Source organism: Armigeres subalbatus, chromosome 2 (assembly GCF_024139115.2).
Source record: "Armigeres subalbatus isolate Guangzhou_Male chromosome 2, GZ_Asu_2, whole genome shotgun sequence".
Lineage (NCBI taxonomy): Eukaryota > Metazoa > Arthropoda > Insecta > Diptera > Culicidae > Armigeres > Armigeres subalbatus.
This window is the reverse complement of record NC_085140.1, coordinates 27,915,532-27,925,471: the sequence shown is the minus strand read 5'-3', so window position 1 is coordinate 27,925,471 and position 9,940 is coordinate 27,915,532. Positions and strand designations below refer to the sequence as shown.

Genomic DNA, 9,940 nt, shown 5'->3' with positions numbered 1-9,940 from the left:
ACTTAACTGGTATGCGGGAGCCGGGTGGCTCCCGCAGGCGCCCTTGCGCCTTCGTTGGGGGAGGCCTAGTTCTCCCCAGTCGCTGGTGGTTGGTCGTTGTCGGAAATGGGAGATAGCACGAATGATGTTCCCATCCCTGGTCCGCACGGTGACGACCCTGATATTTCCATCGGCTCCGGGATGAACCTGAGTCACTCTGCCTAGGAGCCATTTAAGAGGAGGGAGGTTGTCTTCCTTGATCAGCACCATAGTGCCCACAAATAAATTGTTCTTCTGCCGGGACCACTTGGTCCTGTTATGCAGGTCGGACAAGTATTGCGTGGACCATCTGGACCACACTCGCTGGACAAAGTTTTCCGCCTGCTGCCACCTGGAGAGTCGACCTTCTGGAATATCCTTCAGCCACGGCCCTGCCACCGCAGTCAGCGGTCGCTGCACAAGAAAATGGCCGGGTGTCAGTACGCTCAAGTCGCTAGGATCGTTACTGATTTGCGTGAGCGGCCTGGAGTTCAGACACGCTTCGATTTGTGTCAAGACCGTGTTGAGCTCATCGGGAGTAACCGTTCTTAGGCCAATCGTCTTCTTTAAATGCTGCTTCATTTACTTGACTGCCGCCTCCCACAAACCGCCGAAGTTTGGGGATTTGGCTGGAATGAATTTAAATTTAATCCCTATGTCCGCAGCGCCAGCTGCGATTGAACACTGGGACTGCTGATCCTTGAAAAGTGCAGCTAATTCGTCTAGCTGCCGCCTTGCTCCAACAAAGTTGGACCCGTTGTCGCACATTATTAGGACCAGTTTCCCCTCCTGGCCACGAACCTCTTCAGAGCGGCCAGAAATGCTGAAGTCGTTAAATCTGCAACCATCTCAATGTGAACCGCTTTGGTGACCAGGCATACAAAAATTGCAGCGTAATGCTTCACCGTAGTTTGCCTTCTGTTGGGGTAGCAGATCAGGAAAGGACCGCAATAATCAACACCAACCCGGAGAAAAGGTGGAGCTGGAGTGACTCTTTCCACCCATCAATTGATCCTGCACGACTGGCTTATTACGGAAACAGGTGAGGCATCTGTGCACAATCGTACGAGCAAGACTTCGAGCGCTGAGAGGCCAATATTGTTCGCGTACACTGGCTACCAACAGTTGAGGTCCAGCGTGAAGATGTTCAAAGTGGAAACGACGCATGATCATGAATGTCAGAGGATGATTTTTGTCCAACAGTATGGGATGCTTCCGATTCATGGAGATTGGGGCATTTTCCAGCCGGCCGCCGACTCGGAGTACGCCTTCAATCAAACGTGGGTGTAATGTCTTGATTCGAGACGTTGGGCGAACTTCCCCCTTTCTTTCAAGGTCGACGATTTCTTGGGAGAAACATTCATGCTGTGACAATTTCACTAGTTTCTGTAGCGCGTCCTCTCGCTCTGAGAGTGTCACCGCACCGAGCCTTTTGGAGATTGACCCGCGTGCATGGAGAGTGTTGTATTTAAAACGCAGCAGTAGTGCAACAAGTTTTTCCAGCCGGTACAATGTGGAACGTAGGCTGAAGATGTCACTTGGTGGTGAGATTGTAGCTACGGATACTACAGCAGAACTTTCGTCGAGGTGCGATCGATCCAGTACCTCCAATATGACTTCTTGGGTTTCTAACCAGTATTCCCTTTCTTGTTTCAGCCAGGGTGGACCTTCCCACCACAGCGATTTTGTAGATCTCCGGGTATAATGCCGCGCGAAAGTGCATCCGCTGGATTCTCCGTTCCTGCTACGTGTCTCCACGTACCATTTTTCGTCAGGTGTTGCACTTCCGAGATCCTATTCGCCACGAACATTTGGTACCGCGACGGATTTGATGAGATCCAGTAACGCACAATCATGGAGTCGGTGTGGAAATATGACTGGGAGGAAACCGGAATGCTTGCAACTGTTTTCTCGTAGAGATGAGCTAACAATACAGCGGAGGACAACTCTAGCCGAGGAATTGTGAGCTGCTTCCTTTTCTTTCCCAGCTCTGCTAGCGGGGAGACTCGTGACTTTGCTACCAGCAAATTAGTGGTGATTGTCCCATCCGAATGCGTACACCGAACATATATGCACGCCCCGTAGGCCTTCGTCGAAGCATCGCAAAAACCATGAAGCTCCACAGAAAGACAGTTTTTCCGATATGCGATCCACCTTGGGATTTCCAGGAATTCAAGCCTGGACAGACTTATTCGAAACTCGGCCCATTGCTCCCGAAGTTCGTTTTGCAGAGGTTCGTCCCAAGACACCTTCAGTTTCCAGAGACTTTGGACGAATATTTTGGCTGAAACGGTTACAGTTCCAATTAGCCCGAGAGGATCGAAAATTCGAGCCAAATCGGAGATAACTGATCGCTTGCAGATGACCGATGAGTTCCACTCTGGCACCTTGAAGCGAAAAACGTCGATCCTAGGCTCCCAAATCAGCCCAAGAGTTTTGATGGTAGCACTTGAGTCGTCAAGCTCGAACGAAGCACGAACGTCTTGAAGTTCTGCTGGTATTTTCTCCAGAACGGCTGGACAGTTGCTGCTCCATTTTCGCAAGTTGAATCCTCCACCTTTTAGTAATTGCTGCATATCGCTGCATAGTTGGACGCCTTCTTCTTCGTTGTCTACGCCTGTCATCATATCGTCCACATAGAAATCCATGCTCAGAATTTTTGCTGCCTCGGGATACTTTTGTCCATCAAGTTCTGCGAGCCGCTTGAGGCATTTCGTCGCCAGATATGGCGCTGAAGCTGTGCCGTATGTAACGGTATTCAACTGGAAGATCCGTACACTTTCATTCCGATCGTCGCGCCAAAGTATTTTGTGCAACTTTCGGTCCGCCCACTGCTGCAGTACCATGCGGTACATTTTTTCGGCATCCGCTACGATGGCAATTCGATGGAATCGGAAGCGAAGGACGATTGAAATGATGTCGTCCTGAACCGTCGGTCCCACCATCAAGGCATTGTTGAGGGAGACTCCAGTCGATGTAGCGCACGATGCGTCAAACACCACCCTAAGTTTCGTAGTCGTACTATCGGGTTTGATGACGCAGTGATGTGGGATAAAATACTGTGGTAAAGCAGCATCTTCTTCATCCCCAATTACCTCCTCCATGTGACCCATGTGGAGGTATTCGTGAATAAATTCACTGTATTGCAGCTTCAGCTGCGGGTTTGTATCCAGACGACGCTCCAGGGAGAGGAATCGTCGCATCGCCGTAGATCGTGAATCTCCGAGCTGACGGATTAGGTACTCCTTCTTTGGAAGCGTGACAATGAAACGGCCACTTGCATCACGCACTGTTGTGCGATCGAACAGCTTCTCACAGGCGTATTCCTCCAGCGATAGCACACTGTCCGTTTTACACGACTCCAGCTCCCAGAATCGTGTGAGTAGATCGTCGAGCTTCTCCGTACACGTGTTGACAATGTGCGGTCTGCACACGTCTGTCTCGGCAGGAAGGTTTCCGCATACAATCCAGCCGAGTGATGTATTTTGTACGATAGGCCCGTCATCTCCTAATTTGATTTTCTCCTTGTGAAGCAGGTCGAAGAACAGACTTGCTCCGATAATCACATCCACGCAACCAGGCTCCGTAAACATCGGATCTGCGAGGGCGATGTCTACCGGAAGCTGTAATTTGGTGGAATCAATCCTCCGGATAGGAAGATTCAGTGTAACTTGAGGTAGAACGTAGAAATTATCCTCCCCAGTGAACGACGAAAGACGTGAACGAACCCGAGCAAAGATTGACTGCTTACACTTCTTAGCGGCTTGGCCGATACCACTAACAGAAAGTGCCTCACGAGATCGCTTGAACTTCAGGCACTGTGATGCTCGTTCTGATATGAAGCAGAGCTGAGAGCCACTGTCAAGTAGTGCTCTAGCTTGCATGGTGTTTCCAAATTGATCCTCAAGGATCACGATCGCCGTTGCGAGAAGAACTGATCGTGACGCCTTGGTTTCTTGAGCGGCTAGTACAATATTGGGAGTGTCTGGTGTGGGTGACGATTGACATAGCATGCTTGGATTGGCAATAGGAATGGGGGATTTGGAAGATTGGTTAGTGGATTGCTGAGGATTAGATTGAGTTGGCTTTCTCTGTTGTGAGGTTGATGTCATCTGATTTGAATGTGGGTTCTGCGAAATTTGTTGGAAGCGCTTGTTCGGTTGCGGAGCTTGCTGTTCACTGGTGTTCAGGTGCAACAATGAATGATGTCGCTGTCCACAAACACGACACGTACCTCGCGAGCAAAACTTGGCAGCATGACCACGAGAAAGACAATTGAAGCACAAATCACTATTCTTCACAACGTTTCTTCGTTCGTCGACTCGCATTCCTTTGAACCTCTTGCATTGATAGGGCCAATGTTGCCCGTCGTTGCAGATAAAACACGACTGCTGCTGAACCGGGTAACTGCTGCTCACCTTCAGATGTTTCTTCACCTCCATTGGTACGTGAGTTTCACCCGAAATCGATCGCAAAACTGTGCAATGGCTTGACAGAAACTGCATCATGTCTTCGAACTTGGGAACATCCGTAGAACGATGCTCCGTTTCCCACAAGCGCAACGTTATGGAATCTAATTTGCCTGCGAGCATATGAGCCAAAAGTGTGCTCCAGTCTTTGGTGGGCTCCTCGAGTTTCTCTAGCATCTGAAGATGTTTTTCAAATTCGCCAATAACATGGTTTAGCGCTTCGAACGACTCCTTCTTCATAGGATTTATCGCGAACAAAGCGTCTAGGTGGGATTTTACCAGCAACTTTTTGTTTTCGTAACGTGACTCAAGTGCTTTCGAATACGCTACGGAATAGTTGGCCACAGTGATGTCAATCGAAGCGATTTGCTGTAGCGCTTCTTCGGCCAACGACGTGCGAAGGTAGGTGAACCGATCGATATCGTTCAAGCGTGGATTGTCGACAATCAGGTTTTTGAAAGTGTTCCTGAAAGTGACCTACTCCATCAGCGATCCTCGAAACGTCGGCAGCTTAAACTCAGGTAGCTTGACACGCATGGTTGGCATTGGAGTCCGACTGTTGGCGTGCGGCACAGGAAACTGCTGAATACTTGAACCAGGACCTTGCATGGATGCTTCTGACGACTGTTTCAAGCCGAACTACTGATTGATTGATGAACGCTTTCAGGGCTTTGGAGTTTTGTTCATTTTGCTCTTTCTCTTTGGTCGTTTTCTGCTCGCAGGCTTCTTCGAATCCTCTTCTTGTTCATCGTATTGCTCGAGATTTATTTCAATTTGGGCACAAGTCCTGATATTAGTGTTAGCACTAGACGATTCGCACAAATTCGAATGTGTTACAAGCCTAGAATATTGTTTGCGAGTTGCATCATTCCAAGCCGTTCATAGATAATGATTTGGGACTAATCGCTATCTCTTAGATGGAAGCAAAGTACTTTCCAACAGTCGATTTCGGTTCTGGTCGCGTTCTTGCGAATGCTGGAGAAGAAAGGAAGGCGCAGATAACTCTACGACTTCTCATAGGTGCCACGGAAGGTTAGTCTGGAAGGTACAACAGTAGGAATCGTTTTGGTAGAACGTGAACAACAACATAATCAATTCTAAAAATCATCTGAATTTGAGAAAATCTTTGTGGACAGAATACTCACATAATTTGAAATCTCTTCAATTTTCTGGACAAATATTGCTTTTCTATAATGGTTTATGATTTTCCAAAGAAGCATGACATAGATCTTGGAATCCTTAGGTTATCGAATATCTTTACAAGGTTTCAGCGGAAATTATAGATCACAGAAATTTGTATAAATCTGCAATGGTTTCATCAAAGAGAAACGGACTCTCACTTAGAACAAAATGCATTCAAAATCATCGTCACGAGAGCATTATCGCCCAGTGCCAAATGCACAGTGTGTGCTTCCAATAATTCATTTAAACGTGCTAAATAACATTACTTCTTTAAAAAATCGCATTTGCAGATTTTAACCACCTTTTTCACCTCGAGAAAACCAAGGATATTTTACCAATTACAAAAGTTTAGTATGTTGTCGGATCGGCTGCTTTCTAAAATGTATAGTATGGAGGATTTCTAGTGCGAAAGTTTTACTGCAACTTTGCCTAATACTTAGTTGTTTGAATTCCATAATGGGCCTAAAGCGCTAGATGTAGTAATTTAAAATAAATAATTGAAATGATAACATATATCATTTAGTATAAAATACCTTTACTAACGCTTTAACTCCTTCATTAGTAAAATAAAAACAGCAATTTGTTAGGCCGAGTCGTAGAAAAACCGTCACAATAGAAGTCCGCCATACAATCCATTATGGAATTTAGCCTCTTAAAAGAATTATTGAATGAATTATTGGAACCCAAATTACTAAATATTCGAAAAAATCATTATTTTAGACATCTTTGATTATCTGTCTTATAAAGTACCTAAAGTACTTAAGAACAATTAGTAGTCTATTTCTTAAAGATCCCAGAAACCTCTATGATTATTTTTTAGACTCTAATTTACTTTGAAATCATCTTTTGCCAACACATAGATTCCTGTCAGCCAATGACTTCATATGTTCTTTTCATAATCATGGGTAGGACAATGCTTTGACTGTCCCACCCAGGCAATTTCATGCATAGGACATGTCCTACTTGTCCCACCCACTCCCGGCGCCACTGAAAAGAGTCATACACTTCATCCAACTTACTAAGCCTTGCGGATACGGAACCTTTATCGCGAGCTTCATTGTACCCTTGTACAAACTCTCCAATGGACTCCACCATGTCTCGCAACTGCCTTTCCTTCTTCGTTAGCTTTCTCAAATCGGGTTTCACCATTTTGCTCACTATTTCACTGCTAGCACTTCACAAAAGTTGCAACCGAACCGCGATACCGAACGTCTTAGCGCTTGACAGAACCCACAGAATGACAGAGTAGCTAATCGGAATAATATAATGAACCAATGACCGCAAGGTGGACTCAACTCAGCGAACCAATTCAACCCCCAAACCAAATAAATGCAATCATTCAATAATTTATGCTTTATTGACGGCCGTTTCCACCGCATGCAAATGGTCAGTGTGGGCGAAAGATCATGCGTTCTTATCGCCACCCTTCGACTACCTCCTTATGACTATGTACTTAGCTCAAATCCTGCTGTTTCTCTCGATGCTCGCCGGTACTGCAATGGCCTCGAATCGTTACTGCCGATGAATTGAAACAGCCATCAAAACCGTTCGTCCACTAATCCTTCCTGAAACACCCTAATGCGCCGCCACAATACGTTCAGGCACCAACAACGGGAACAATAACCGCCTTTCAACGACGATTTTTTTTTTTTTTTAACTAATTTTATTTGCTAATTATCTAATACATGCATTCATCTCTTAGACTAGGTGTTCCGTGTTTTCTTAACACTATCATCCTTATTTGCTATGTTACGCTTTTAGTTATTATTAATACATTTCAATTGCCTCTGGCAGTTAGAATTTTTTTCCTCTGGTTGAATTGAACCATGTAGGAATTACAATGTTTTCAACTTAAACTAAACTTAACCTATTTAAAACTAAGGGTACAAGGAGTTAATCGTTGCAATAGAAGATTGCAACGATTTATGTCTAAAATTGGAAATTATTTTGTTGGACATTCGTTGCAATGTCTCAATATTAGAAATTCTATGGAGTTCATTGGTACTATACCACGGAGGCAACTTCAGAATCATTTTCAAAATTTTATTTTGAATCCTCTGGAGTGCCTTCTTTCTGGTATTGCAGCAACTAGCCCATATTGGCACAGCATACAACATGGCTGGTCTAAAAATTTGTTTGTAAATCAAAAGTTTGTTCTTAAGACAAAGTTTTGATTTTCTGTTTATAAGTGGATATAGGCACTTAATATATTTGTTACATTTGGCTTGAAGGCCTTCAATGTGATTTTTTAAAAGTTAATTTTGATCTAGCAGAAGTCCTAAATATTTAGCTTCGCTAGACCAATTAGTTGGAACTCCATTCATAGTGACAATATGTCTGCTAGAAGGTTTCAAATAAGAAGCTCTCGGCTTATGTGGGAAAATTATAAGCTGAGTTTTGGAAGCATTCGAAATTTTCCATTTTGCAAGTAAGTGGAGAAAATATCCAAACTTTTTGCAATCTACTACAAATGACACGAAGGCTTCGCCCTTTGGCTGAAAGGCCCGTGTCATCTGCAAACAAAGATTTTTGACATCCTGGTGGTAAATCAGGTAAGTCAGAAGTAAAAATGTTATACAATATGGGCCGCAGATCAGATTTAGTATTCTGATAGTTTACCTGCAGCGAGCGATCTGATAAATAATTTTGGATCAGTTTAATGATGTACAGAGGAAAATTAAAATTCATCAATTTTACAATCAAACCTTCATGCCAAACACTGTCAAATGCTTTCTCTATATCAAGAAGAGCAACTCCAGTCGAATATCCTTCAGATTTGTTGAGCCGAATTAAGTTCGTAACTCTTAATAACTGATGAGTGGTTGAATGCCCATGGCGAAAACCAAATTGCTCATCAGCAAAAATAGAATTGTTATTAATATGAACCATCATTCTATTTAAAATAATCTTTTCAAACAGTTTGCTTATTGAAGAAAGCAAACTGATTGAAGGATAACTAGAAGCCTCAGCTGGATTTTTGTCCGGCTTCAAAATTGGAACAACTTTGGCGTTTTTCCATTTATCTGGGAAGTTGCCAATTGAAAACATTTGTTAAATAAATTAACCAAAAAGGATAAAGAGCTCTCAGGAAGTTTTTTGATAAGTTTGTAGAAAATACCATCATCACCCGGGGCTTTCATATTTTTAAATTTTTTAGTAATAGATCTCACTTCATCCAAATTAGTTGAGAATGTCTTCGAAGCTTTGTGTAACCTGATCCTCAATTGGACTAGTGAGACCTAGACTAAAATTATGGGCAATCTCGAACTGCTGAGCAAGTTTTTGACCCTTTCCCCATTTGTTAATAAAATTTTATTTCCCTCTTTAAGCGCTGGAATTGGCTTTTGAGGTTTTTTAAGAATTTTCGTTAATTTCCAAAAGGGTTTCGAACTGGGATCCAACTTGGAGACATTATTCTCAAAGTTGGTATTTCTCAGAATAGCGAAACGTTTTTTAATTTCATTTTGCAAATCTCGCCAAATAACTTTCAACGCGGGATCGCGAGTTCTTTGGTATTGCCTTCTTCTCACATTTTTAAGACGGATCAGTAGCTGAAGATCGTCGTCAATAATAATGGAGTTGAATTTAACTTCACATTTAGGAATTGCAATGCCTCTGGCTTCGACAATTAAATTTGTCAAAGATACGAGAGCATTATCAATATCACTTTTGGTATCGAGAGGAATATCAACATCAAAATTCCTATCGATATACGTTTTATATAAATCCCAATCAGCCCTATGATAATTGAAAGTAGAGCTGATTGGATTATAAATGGCTTCTTGTGAGATTTCAAATGTCACAGGAAGGTGATCAGAGTCAAAGTCAGCATGAGTTACCAATTGGCCACACAGCTGACTTGAATCCGTTAAAACTAAATCAATTGTAGAAGGATTTCGACTGGAAGAAAAACAAGTTGGTCCATTGGGATATTGAATAGTATAATATCCCGCAGAACAATCTTCAAATAAAATTTTACCATTGGAATTGCTTTGAGCATTATTCCATGAACGGTGTTTGGCATTGAAGTCACCAATTACGAAGAATTTTGATTTCTTGCGAGTCAGAATTTGAAGATCAGCTTTCAATAAATTCTTTTGCTGCCCATTGCATTGAAAAGGCAAGTAGGCTGCAATGAAGGAAAATTGTCCAAAATTTGTTTCAACAGAAACTCCCAAGGTTTCAAAAACTTTGGTTTCAAACTAATATGTACGGGAACGAAGCGGACACTTCTATTAAATAACCGGGAAGATTTAATTAAAAGGTTTTCG

General features: G+C 43.1%; 1 protein-coding gene across 1 annotated transcript; it reads right to left on the bottom strand.

Moving 5' to 3' along the window:
- Positions 1 to 972: 972 nt before the first annotated feature.
- Positions 973 to 6,818, bottom strand: LOC134208888 (uncharacterized). The gene is made up of 3 exons (XM_062684846.1): positions 6,673 to 6,818; positions 1,869 to 4,953; positions 973 to 1,812 (listed from the first exon to the last, which is right to left on the bottom strand). Exons 1-3 carry the CDS (start codon positions 6,816 to 6,818, stop codon positions 973 to 975), a joined length of 4,071 nt encoding a protein of 1,356 aa, XP_062540830.1.
- Positions 6,819 to 9,940: the final 3,122 nt, after the last annotated feature.

Coding starts and splice junctions, on each gene's coding strand:
- LOC134208888 (XM_062684846.1), bottom strand. CDS start 6,818: ATGGTGAAACCCGATTTGAGAAAGCTAACGAAGAAGGAAAGGCAGTTG. Junction 4,954..6,672: donor CTTAGTAAGTTGGATGAAGT/GTATGACTCTTT, acceptor GGTCACTTTCAG/GAACACTTTCAAAAACCTGA. Junction 1,813..1,868: donor TCCACACCGACTCCATGATT/GTGCGTTACTGG, acceptor CGTGGCGAATAG/GATCTCGGAAGTGCAACACC.